Here is a 12466-nt window from a genome sequence, read left to right as displayed (position 1 = left end):
GCCTTGTCCATACAAACGTATTAGACTTCTCCCTTTCTAAATTATGGCACTAGAGAAATTATTTTTTTAATATGCTATTTATATCCACCATAGGCATGCCTATAACTTAATTTCTTCTTTTTATATGATTATTATTATTAATGTTATGTATTATATAAGCTGGTTATGTATGTATATATTTTACATATGTACATATTATTAATTCTAAGAAAAATACGTATCTCCATCAAATATTATAAAAATTATATGAGGCTTGTAAAAACAAGATTTATATTTGAACTCAACAAGTATTTCACTCGAAAAACTTATCTTTATTTTTAAGTAAAAAACACACACGCATATTTAGTAAACAACACAGTTCAATTGAATTTATTCAAGTAAATTTAATAGAAATGCAACGAAGTGACATTATATCGAGCGTATACGAGCATCACATCTTAATTTGGTTTTAATGGTCAAGGTTTTTTGTGACATTTCCAAGAATGTTTATTTATTCCATATTGAATAGGAAAAGTTATTACTTTTTTAATATTATTTATGACGCAATCCTGTTAAGCGTAAACTTCCAAAATGCATACATTTTTCGAAATCGCACACGCAACAGTATAACAGACAATTTATACATCGAAATTCACACGTGCATAGAAATAATACACGAAAATAATTCATCTGTTAAAATTATAAAATTAAATACAATGGGTACGATCGTACGCGAGTGTGTGAGATAGTTTGCAAATGTTTGCTTAGGTTTGTGTGAGCCAGTTTTTGCAATGATGTGAGCGAATTCGTTTTGCAGGTTCAACAAGGTACATCGAGCGAAGCTTCGCAAACCGGAAGTCGTGTAGCGCATTTGCTTTTGTTGCTCTCTATAACGGTTTTGAACTCTTTTCTGGCTGCCTTCATAATGTAATTTATTCGCTTTATACATGGCTGCCGCGAAAATAACGCTACCTTGCCTATCGCTAGTATGCAAATCGTTCAATTTTTGCTTTTTCAACTCAACAATCACATTACAGTGTACCAACTTACATCTAATATATAATTTCGAAAGAAACTTTGTAAGGTTTAATGTATGTAACTATGTAAGGTTTGGGTGGTATAATCCGTGACGTTAAATTTAATAAAAAAAAACAGCAAATGAGTATATTAAAATAAATTTAATAAAATGTTTACTATTAGATTTTAAAAAAATGCCATGTTTAAGCGGTTTATATTACACTAGTATACAATAAATAAACTTCAATATTACATACAAATTCGAATTATAGCTGTGAATCAATGAATAAAGCCAAATGTTTTTGTATATATGTACACTAATAAAGAAAAGTTTCGATTATGGGTTTAATTGATCCAGTCGTTTGACTTTCAATTGTATTATAGTCCTGGGAAATATGGTCACCCTACTTATAATTTATAAGTGGGCTGACCATATTTCCTAGGACTCGAAACGGAACGCTCTGCAAAAATAATTGTCACCTCCCCCCCCCCCCCCGTATAAAAAATGTTGCAAGTCCAAAAGTTTTGTAATTTTCCCTGAAATAACTATGAATATTGTCGAGGAATTATATTTTTTTCAGAATGTACAATTCTTGTGTACAAGGAAAATAGAAACAGGATAAAAAATTATTATTATATTTTTTATTCATGCGCCGCATGCTGGTTTTTTTTCTGAAACATGTAAAATTAACAAATGAAATGACTAGAGGTAGGACCGGAAGCGTGCCGTTTATTGTTCAATTGTTGTAAATCCTTTGTAAAAAAGGTTCGGCAAACCTTTAACAATGCATTTACAACATTTGAACAATATACAGCCCCCTCAGGGTACGGGCTTTAGAAATGACTACAAATTTTCCAAAAACATATTTTTGGATTGTTTTAATTTCAAAATTTATGTGCAACTGATAATTTTGATTTTCATTTTTGTTAAATAATATAATTTTTACCAGAACGTACATTTGATTGATTAAATAATTAATAATTATTATTATTATTTATCTAATCTATAATTTGGAAAGAGACTTTGTATGTAAATATCCTTGGTCGTCGTCGTCGTCGTCGTCGTCATCGTCCGTAGATCGGTGACGTCATCGAACACGTGATTCGATTTTTTTTTTTTCGATCCATGGGCGCCGATTTTTTTTTTCATTTCAATGGATTCACCCCCGCGGGGGCGCAAGGCGAGTAGTTTCATGGGGCCCCGCCAGGGGCGCCACAAGGGGCGCAGCCCCGTGGGGCCCCGAAGTGGGCCCGGGGGGCGCAGCCTCATGGGGCGCAGCCTCATGGGGCGCAGCCCCATGGGGCTCAAAAGGGGGCGCAGCTTTATGGGGCACAGCCTTATCGGCCGCAGCCTTATGGGGCGCAACCTTATGGGGCGCAGTCTTATGGGGCGCAGCCTTATGGGGCGCTGTCTTATGGGGCGCAGCCTTAGGGGCGCAGTCTTATGGGGCGCCGCCTTATGGGGCGCCACCTTATGGGGCGCCGCCTTATGGAGCTAAGCCACATGGGGCCCCGAAGGGGGCGCAGGGGGGCGGAGCCTCATGGGGCCCCGAAGGGGGCGCAGCCTCATGGGGCGTAGCCTTATGGTGTCTTATGGGGCACAGTCTTATGGAGCTTAGCCGCATGCGGCCCCGAAGGGGGCGCAGCCTCATGGGGCGCAGCCCCATGGGGCCCCAAAGGGGGCGCAGCCCCATGGGGCCCCAAAGGGGGCGCAGCCTCATGGGGCCCCGAAGGGGGTGCAGCCTCATTGGGCCCCAAAGGGGGCGCAGCCCCATGGGGCCCCGAAGGGGGCGCAGGGGGGCGCAGCCTCATGGGGCGCCGCCTTATGGGGCGCTGCCTTATAGGGCGCTGTCTTATGGGGCGCAGCCTTATGGGGCGCCGCCATATGGGGCGCTGCCCTATGGGGCGCCGCCTTATGGGGCGCCGCCTTATGGAGCTTAGCCGCATGGGGCCCCGAAGGGGGCGCAGCCTCCTGGGGCGCAGCCCCATGGGGCCCCGAAGGGGGCGCAGCCTCATGGGGCGAAGCCCCATGGGGCGCAGCCTTATGAGGCGAAGCCCTAAACGGCAACTGTTCATGGGGGCGAAGCCCTTGACGGCATTTAATCATGGGGGCGCGGAGGGGCGAAGCCCTAATAGGCATTAACTAAGGGGGGCGAAGCCCTAGGCGGCATTTAATCATGAGAGTGCGGAGGGGCGAAGCCCCAAAAGGCATTAGTTAAGGGGGGCGAAGCCCTAAACGGCATTTAATAATGGGGGCGCGGAGGGGCGAAGCCCTAAAAGGCATTAACTAAGGGGGGCGAAGCCCTAAACGGCATTTAATAATGGGGGCGCGGAGGGGCGAAGCCCTAAAAGGCAACTGATAATGGGGGCGAAGCCCTAGACGGCATTTAATCATGAGGGTGCGGAGGGGCGAAGCCCCAAAAGGCATTAGTTAAGGGGGGCGAAGCCCTAAACGGCAGTTAATCATGGGGGCGTGGAGGGGCGAAGCCCTAAAAGGCATTAGCTAAGGGGGGCGAAGCCCTAAACGGCAATTAATCTTGGGGGCGCGGGGGGCGAAGCCCTAAAAGGCATTAACTAGGGGGGGCGAAGCCCTAGACGGCATTTAATCATGGGGGTGCGGAGGGGCGAAGCCCTAAAAGGCATTAACTAAGGGTGGCGAAGCCCTAAACGGCAATTAATCTTGGGGGCGCGGGGGGCGAAGCCCTAAAAGGCATTAACTAAGGGGGGCGAAGCCCTAGACGGCTTTGAATCATGGGGGCGTGGAGGGGCGAAGCCCTAAAAGGCAACTGATCATGGGGGCGAAGCCCTAAACGGCAATTGCTCATGGGGCGTGGAGGGGCGAAGCCCTAGAAGGCAAAGGCTCAGGGGGGTGCCGAGGGCGAAGCCCTAGAAGGCAAAAAAAAAAAATTGATTTTTTTTTTTAAATTTTTTTTTTTGATTTTTTTTTTATTTTTTTTTAATTTTTTTTTAATTTTTTTTTTTAAATTTTTAAATTTTTAAATTTTTTTTTTTTTTTTAATTAAATTAGCTTAGTCATGTTTAAGCGGTTTATATTATAAACACTGAGCGAAGCCGGGTAATACAGCTAGTATATTATATATACATTTTTTTACTTTATTATTTTGTATTATTATTCAATATACATATTGTATTTATTATCTATATATTATTTATATGGAAGATGGAGATTGCACTATTCTCCCTATCGTCTGGAATAAAAAAGTTATTGTTATTATTATTTCTTTAAAGAAGAAATGAAGAAAAATAAGAAAATGAAACAAGATAAATAATTTAATATAATACAATATTTTATATTACAGTTATTTGATAAGAGGAAGTAAGAAGAGGCTAGTAAAAATAGCGATTTTTTATCAGAAAAATTAATAGTTGTTTTTTGGGAAACAAATTGATTTGGAAAAACATGGAAAAAAATGTATGATAAAATTCTGACTGGTACTGTCGGGCCTGTCCCGGCCAAAACGGGACGTATAGTCATCTTTATTATAAAGTAACGTAACCATTTTTTCCAAATTCAAAATCAGAACATTTTTTTCCAAATACTTAAATTATTTAAAAAGAAGATTAAAGAAGCATGGACCCACAGTTATGAAAAAAATAATTCATTTTCTCTTATAAAATTCTACACAAGACTGTTTAAAATTACTGGATAAAGTGATTGGCAAAAATTTTACGGTTTCAACATTCAATTTTGTTGTCACTGTCATTGACATTCAATATCACTGGACTATACATTGTTCATCAAAGTAAAAAACCCTTCGGCTAGTGCATTTGTTCCTGATGAATAGAAACAACATTTGACTAATTTGCCAATATTTTTGTAGGAGACATCAATTTTGCCGAAGAATTTTAATATTTGTCCATCTATTAGATAAAAAAAGTGTACTTGTTTTATCTCACGACTTACCAGGACAGATACCGAGAGACAATAGAAATGCACTTTCGTTATACATAGGTCCATATATAAAGCCTACCTTTCAAACATGCCGTAAATAAACAATACTTTCATTATATTATACGTATGTATATATTTAATATTTATTGCTACAAAATATATCTTCCAAAACTTTCATCCTAAGAATCATGCAGTATTTATAATGGTTGGTATGGAATATGTTCATATATAAAGCTCCAGTACTTTCGTAAGTGAAATTGAGTATGTATGTAGTTATATTGTTAATTGTAATATCAATCCACTAAGCATTTATATTATCGTATTAATTAACTAAATGTTAATGAGGTATAAGAAAAGTAATAAATAAAAATAGAAAAATAATTTATTGTTGTAATGAAGATGAGCATCATTAAATATGAAACATTATTACATTTGATGTGCTAGTATTATTGTACAGCCTAAATCCATTAATTGCATCTTTTCTGAAGCACCTTCAATGAGACGGAACTCGCATATGGCCAACTTTTCACAAATCATTCCTTTCTGTTTACTAGTTAATGATGATGAGTTTACGACGACTTCAACCAACTGCTCCAAAAGCTGTGCAGCCGAGTAAGCATCTAAAGTGAATCTGCACATTAAAAGAAAAAAATAAACCAATTTCCAACTGGAACAAATTTTCACCGAATTTAAAGTGAATTTACCTGTCAACAAACTTTTCCAATTCTGAATAGTCCGTCAGTTTCAAATAATCATCAATCATACTAATAGGAACTAAGCCAGTTACCTGAAATGATAAAATTGTATTATTATAGCATATATTCGTACATATAGTTTATTGGAATCTAGATAGATAGTCAATATACCTCGATTACTGAATCTTTTGTTACAGTTCCTCCAAGCCGAGCGCAACTTTGCAAACAAGTAATGGCTCGTCTAAGATCACCGCCACTGCATGTGACCGTGGATTCTAAAGCGTCAAGATCATACTCCAAATTTTCCTTATCGCATATGAACTTAAGTCTGAAAAACGCAATACATTAAAACAAACTCACATCAGTAATAAACCATGTGAAAATCTTATATCCAACCTATCAGTGAGCATATTTTTAGACAGCGGCTTAAAGCGGAATTTAGAACAACGACTGGTTAACGGAGGAATGATTCTGGATACATAATTACAAACTAAACAAAACCGAGTAGACCGCGTCTCTTTTTCCATAACACGCCTCAAAGCCGACTGTGCATCTTTCGTCATCGAATCAGCTTCGTCCAATATGACCAATTTGAACGGAGGACAAGGTTTACCGCTGAAAAAAATAAACCATAGTTATAATACGAGTAAATGTATTACTTAAATATAAATAAAAGCGACATACTCCGGTCTGGAAGACGATGCAGTCAATTGAGAGAATGTTTTAACTTTATCTCTGATGACTTGAATGCCTCGTTCATCTGATGCGTTCAATTCTAAGACTCTATCTTTTGATATGGAGCCGAAGAGTTGATGGGCTGCTGCTAGAATGGAGCTGGTCTTTCCTGTACCGGGCGGACCGTAGAATAGCAGATGAGGAAGATCGCCGCTTGAGAGGCACTCTCGAAGTACTTGAATGACTTCGGTCTGCTCCACAACATCGTCGACTGTTTTGGGACGGCTGAAATAATTAAATTAGATAATGAGTATCCTTTTTTTTATATTCAATTTATCATTGCAAGGGTGTATATCATTGTAAGTATTAATTGAAGGATGAGAATGTTCTACTGACTATTTTTCGACCCATGGTGGTGTGGGACCCTTGTGGGGTGGTCGAGAGGTGCCATTGACGGAGGCTCCTGAGGTCGCGGGGGCTCCAGCCGCCGTCGAAGCCCCACCAGGGGGTCTATTCAAGAAAGCGTGCATGCCGCCAAAACTGACAGCTGACCTAAACGACTAATTTCACAGTCATATAAACATGTCACTTATAAAACTACAATAAACTATTTTAGTCGTTTTAAAGTTTAAAATGTATTTTGGAAGTAATCATAAACAATCTTTTAAGTGATTTTTAAATGTTTTTGTTACTTTTTATATCATTACTAGTGTTGTTCCCGTTGATTTCAACGGTAAACGGACTACTAGTCATATATGGACCAGTCACAGGACAACCGGTCGCTCTAGATCGGTCACACACGATCACCCGTCACACTAAAACTGGTCACATCCTAAAACTTGTTACGAGAAAACTGGTCACATCCGAAAATTAGTCACGAAAAAACTGGTCAAACCCAAAAATTCGACCAATTTTTAATTTTTGGGTGTGAGCAGTTTTTTTGTGACCAATTTTCGGGTGTGACCAGTTTTCTCGTGACCAGTTTTAGGGTGTGACCAGTTTTCTCGTGACCAGTTTTAGTGTGACGGGTGATCACGTGTGACCGATCTAGAGCGACCGGTTGTCCTGTGACCGGTTCACATATGACTAGTAGTCCGTTTACCGATTTCAATGGGTGGTTTCGGAAAGGAATTGATACACGAATTAAAAAAAATTATGTTATATAGTCAGCAGTATGGCTCGGTGGTAGCGTTTATGTTTAGCATCGAGAAGTTCCGGGTTTGATCCCGTGCTAATCTTTAATACTGCTGGTCAGACTTGGATATCTGTGACTCCGAGTCGATCGTATCTTATCAGAGTTAGCCAATTTATCTGATTTTCATTGAAACGGTTCCGATCTTCTTCTTCTTGTTAATGCCTTGTCCGCATCCGGACGTTGGCGACCACCTCGTCGATTATTTGAATATATCCGCATCGGTCTTCAGCGACTCGGAACAGTTCTTCGGCGCTCATATCGGTCCACATGCGCATGTTTCGAAGCCAAGATAACTTTTTCCCGCCAATCCATTTTTTTCCTTCTATTTTCCCCATGGTTATCGGTTATATTAACATATTTACATACATCACGTCCGTTTTTATATGTATTATTATATTATAATAGAATTTTTGATATATACAATATGAAAATGTTGAAGTAAATATTTGTTATTGAAATGTAATGTAAATTTTGAAATAAAAATTGGCAGAATATAGTTTTCATTTTTGGTAATATGCAGTTGATTTTTTTAAACCAATATGATGAGATTTACGGTAAACGGATTATTGCGCAAATTGTGATCACGCGCACGACAATCGTAACCACAAAAATCGCGAATACGGAATATCTGGCACTCGAGTTCTCGTTAGTACAATATTTCGCGTGGATAATAGCTTTCGATTGATGAAGTTTTTGGGTGCCAGATGTTCCGTGATCTAGAGTTTAGTGACGTGCGTGAGATCGCTTTTTGCGAAATAATCATCGAACCGAGATTTATATTCACTCATAGGTTTTGGTCGTAGTTTCTATCATTATTAATAAAGACCGCGTTGGCGCCAAATCGATTGTCAGATTGACAGTTGACATTTGTCATTTGGTATATGTGCTATCATGTCAGATACAAAGAGCTCCTCAAATGAGACGGATGTCAATGTAGAAAGCTCTAGAATCTTTCTTTCGAAAGGTGAGCATCATCTATGCATACATATTCATAAATTACTTTCTTAATTATCTTTATATTCTATCTCCATTCTCCTTTATATTCTATCAGACGATTTGGAAAATTCACAGTCGTCAATAATTAGTTTAATCCACCCAGGACACAATAAGAAGACAAAATTTGTAATAAACAAAACGACAAAAAAACTATATGAAATTCAAATTTTCAATAATCCTTGTAGAAGTTGGCTAATCGATGAGACTCTTATCAAAGATGGAAATATGTACGTTTGTACACCGATTGATCCTTTATTTATTGGTAAGTTCTATGGTTCTTAATTGTGTACATTGTTGATTCAATATTGGAGTTATAATATGTTTGTCTTAACAGTACTACCTCATCTAAAAGAACACTGTGCTCAAAGGGCAGTGCCATTAGATCACATTTTGGAATCTTCTGCTGATAGAGATTTAAGCCAGATATTCGGTTTAATTAAAGACATAAATGCTTTGGGAGATCTAAAGGTAATTCAAATTTGATACTATTGTGCGTTTTCTATACATTTACATGCTATATATTTTTATCTAGGGTCCGTCCAATTTAAATGCTTACAAATATAACGAAGAGAAATGTCTCCAATGGCTAGAATCCAAAGTTCAAAAAGTTGTCAATGTGTTGAGAAAGAAAAAGGTACATGTGAAGCCGGGTTCCGTTTCAGCTACATTTGTCATTAGTTCCATAGAAGAAGATGTCGCAGACAAAGGTTTTTATTCCGACTGAAATGTTTTGAAGTAAATAAAAAGTAACATTGACCAAAGTGTACTGTTTTTTTCAGATCATTATTTAAAATATGCATTCGGTATTGTGAGTGAATATTTGAATGAAGATTTTTGTCAATTATTATTTGAAAAATTGAATTTAGAAGTGGAAACAAATAGTTCTAAGCGTAAAAGTGTTGACGATTCTCCCATTGAGGCTAAAAAAGCTAAAATAGATAGCAAGAGTGAAGTAACAGCGGACTATGTGAAAAGTGATTATTTCAACGATAATCTTAAGAGTATGTCTGATAAGAAACCTAAAACTGTTGTTTTATCAGCTAAAGAAAAACAGAGACAGAAAGCCGCTACAGGAAGCAAAAATATTACGGCATTTTTTTCGAAAAAATAATTTTTTATTTTTTATTATCATTCAGTGTATGTAACTAAAATAAATGTATTAAAAAAATTAACCTTTATATTTTTTATTTCATATGTAATTTTTGTCTTTTTATTCAATCGCTTTGATGCTGTTTTTTCAAGTAGTATCAATAGTCTTACATATCGCAAGTAAAAAGTTTTATAATTGCTGTAAAATTTTTAGGGGTATTGTATATTGGATATATGAATGGGTTCAGTGACTATTTCGCACAAGGCGATCTTTGGCAAGAATATCTGGCACTCAAAAATTCCATCCATCGACACGCGAAGTATCACACTAACGAGAATTCGAGTGCCAGATATTTCGTATTCGCGATTTTCGTAGCAACAATTGTCATGTGCGTAATAAGCCGTTTACCGATTGAATGCTGTAGTATCGCAGTTCCTATGGAGATTATCGATACTTAAGGAGTTGATAACGATATCTTTGCTGCAATTTTCAATCATTTTCGTTCCATACTTTTGTAAATAGATGGTCCACCGAAAATTTTCTAAATGACTTTTTATTAAATTAACCCAATAATTTACCACTCGGAAAAACTTTAACTCCAAATGACATTTGTTTTTTTTATAATTAAATCCTTCTTCCGAAAAAATTTCACCACTTAATTTAATTTAATTTATAGGACGCGGGAATATGGGTTGACCAGTGTCCTGACATGAAAATGGTTGAGTTTTTAAGAGCATCGTTTATTATTGTACAGTATACAAGTTTATTACAAATATAGTATATTAGCGGGGAAGTGGGCTAGTTGCCCACTTCGGTGTAGCTGGCTGAACTAGCAACTAAGTCTGATGCTCTGGGTTATATAATGGTTGAGTGATGTCATCCTGATTTCTGGAGCTCGAGGTTATCCTTTGTTTTTGGGTGACGAGATCATACTTCTTGAAGTTTCCACGGGCATGGAGGCCAGATCAGTATGCAGATGTGCCTCAAGATTGTTTGGTGTTTGATCAAGTGACGAAATACAGCACACAAATGAAGAATCTTCCAGGACGTGATCTCACCAGCCAAGCTGCGCGTTGCATAATCAATGAGTATGAGCTCCAGGAGCTCGATTTGGTCCACTCCGTTGAAGCAACTACCTAATTCGCCGTACATACAATAACACCTGCATTAATCGAGCAATAAAGATCCTTTTCAAAACTCAACTGAGTTTCCATAGGTTGGGAAACGGTCGAAACCTATCACCCATGCTATACGCCCTTTAATATAAACCAGCGCATCATCTCCAGATGCCAGCGAGCTTTAGAAGCACAGACTGCTCACTCCACCGAAACCGAGGATCTACCTCCTTTGTCGTACATACAAACACACGTGTATAAAGACAGACAACAATCTTTTCCTGCCTACATTATCGTTTCTATTTATAGTCTTGTGGCGGCTGTTATGACGCATTCGGGTTTCGGTCACCTTCCTGCGAGTTGGGATCAACTCGGCCGCGTTATAAAGTGCTACACCACTTCTTCCTTGGCTGCTATAATAAATATACGTGCATCAACATGCCAGTCGTCTCATTCGCCTTACCGTCATAGTCTTATTTATTTTTTGGCAGTTTATTTGTAGGAATATAGCAAAACGTGTGCTATTCTGAATCAAAGCCAGAGATCTCATATATTTCACAACAATACACCAGTCTTACGATGGCATTGTAGGAATCTCGTCGTCGTCATCGTCATCGAAACATTCGAGAATATTCCGCAACAACAAACTACATTCCCGAAAACCAGACGTCGTACACCTGCAGTCATTATATTAAACTCAAGCGGAACGCCCCTACCAGTCGAGTGGAACCAAAACGGTCGAAACACGCCGCCACCATTAAAACACATCGAGCGGAACGGCGCCAATCATTCCAGAAAATTCTACGCCTCGACAAAAGTGCATTCCTCGTTCACGCATCAACAACCACATGCGCTTACGCATCAACAACCACTTCCATCAATCGTTCCAGAAAATTCTACGCCTCGACAAAAGTGCATTCCTTTCTTACGCATCAACAAACCACCACCATCGGTCAGGCGATTCCAGAAACACTATAAAAGGAGGTACAACCCAAACAACGCCAGTCGACCCACAGCAGCAAGCGTCGACATACAGCTCCTGACCAGCCACCACTACACTACGCGGACTTGGAAGATCAACCAGCCGGACGAGCCAGCAACACACTGCCGTATCCAGAGACCTTCCGAACATAGCCGAACAACGAGCCAGCAACACACTGCCGCATCCAGAGACCTTCTGAACATAGCTGAATGCCGAGCCAGCGACACTCTACCATATCCAGAGACCGCTGAACGACATATTTTTACCAACAATTAACCATACTTGTGTATACGTGTTACTACCAAATAAATACCATATTAAACATATAGTTGTATTAATACCGAACACAGACGAATCTGTCTACAATACATGGCGGACTGGTGGTGAAGAAGACCTTCACAATAAGACTAGTTCCCATAGCATCATCATCGCTCATGTACAAACATGCAGAACTAATCCCGCCTGGAATTAGCTTCGCTACTCGAGGGCAAAGACCCAGCAGAACTAATCTCGCCTGGAATTATCTTCGCTACTCGAGGGCAACGTTTCATTTGACTATTCTAGAAGAAAGAGTTCATAGTTCGATCGTAAAACGAACGAAATCCAGCAGTGATGTCATCATGCAACTACGATACTTGACCCGAAGACAAAAACATCGGCCCACGGTACACATCGAGCCACAATGTATATGAACCTGCATTGTGCAAGTGCATTGTCCCCAGATGCCAGTGAGCTTCAAGAGCTCGACCTGGCATATTCCGGCGAAGCAACTACCTACTTCACCGTACATACAAATACACTCGTATTAA

General features: G+C 39.2%; 2 protein-coding genes across 2 annotated transcripts; one reads left to right on the top strand and one right to left on the bottom strand.

Moving 5' to 3' along the window:
• Positions 1-5273: 5273 nt before the first annotated feature.
• Positions 5274-6857, bottom strand: LOC143916746 (replication factor C subunit 4). Its single transcript, XM_077437980.1, has 6 exons — positions 6676-6857; positions 6289-6564; positions 6001-6219; positions 5776-5932; positions 5614-5696; positions 5274-5540 (listed from the first exon to the last, which is right to left on the bottom strand). The coding sequence occupies exons 1-6, from the start codon at positions 6807-6809 to the stop codon at positions 5336-5338; spliced, it is 1074 nt and encodes a 357-aa protein (XP_077294106.1). The 5' UTR covers positions 6810-6857; the 3' UTR covers positions 5274-5335.
• A 1407-nt stretch (positions 6858-8264) lies between these two features.
• LOC143916745 (ribonuclease H2 subunit B) lies at positions 8265-9646 on the top strand. Its single transcript, XM_077437979.1, has 5 exons — positions 8265-8438; positions 8526-8732; positions 8805-8938; positions 9003-9177; positions 9250-9646. The coding sequence occupies exons 1-5, from the start codon at positions 8366-8368 to the stop codon at positions 9579-9581; spliced, it is 921 nt and encodes a 306-aa protein (XP_077294105.1). The 5' UTR covers positions 8265-8365; the 3' UTR covers positions 9582-9646.
• The last annotated feature ends 2820 nt before the right edge of the window (positions 9647-12466 follow it).

This window comes from Arctopsyche grandis, chromosome 9 (genome assembly GCF_051622035.1).
Source record: "Arctopsyche grandis isolate Sample6627 chromosome 9, ASM5162203v2, whole genome shotgun sequence".
Lineage (NCBI taxonomy): Eukaryota > Metazoa > Arthropoda > Insecta > Trichoptera > Hydropsychidae > Arctopsyche > Arctopsyche grandis.
Note: the sequence above shows the minus strand (reverse complement) of the source record. Positions and strands in the feature narration are given on the sequence as shown.

Coding starts and splice junctions, on each gene's coding strand:
- LOC143916745 (XM_077437979.1), top strand. CDS start 8,366: ATGTCAGATACAAAGAGCTCCTCAAATGAGACGGATGTCAATGTAGAA. Junction 8,939..9,002: donor ATGCTTTGGGAGATCTAAAG/GTAATTCAAATT, acceptor ATTTTTATCTAG/GGTCCGTCCAATTTAAATGC. Junction 9,178..9,249: donor AGAAGATGTCGCAGACAAAG/GTTTTTATTCCG, acceptor TGTTTTTTTCAG/ATCATTATTTAAAATATGCA.
- LOC143916746 (XM_077437980.1), bottom strand. CDS start 6,809: ATGCACGCTTTCTTGAATAGACCCCCTGGTGGGGCTTCGACGGCGGCT. Junction 5,933..6,000: donor AAAAATATGCTCACTGATAG/GTTGGATATAAG, acceptor TGCGTTTTTCAG/ACTTAAGTTCATATGCGATA. Junction 5,697..5,775: donor CAAAAGATTCAGTAATCGAG/GTATATTGACTA, acceptor TTATCATTTCAG/GTAACTGGCTTAGTTCCTAT.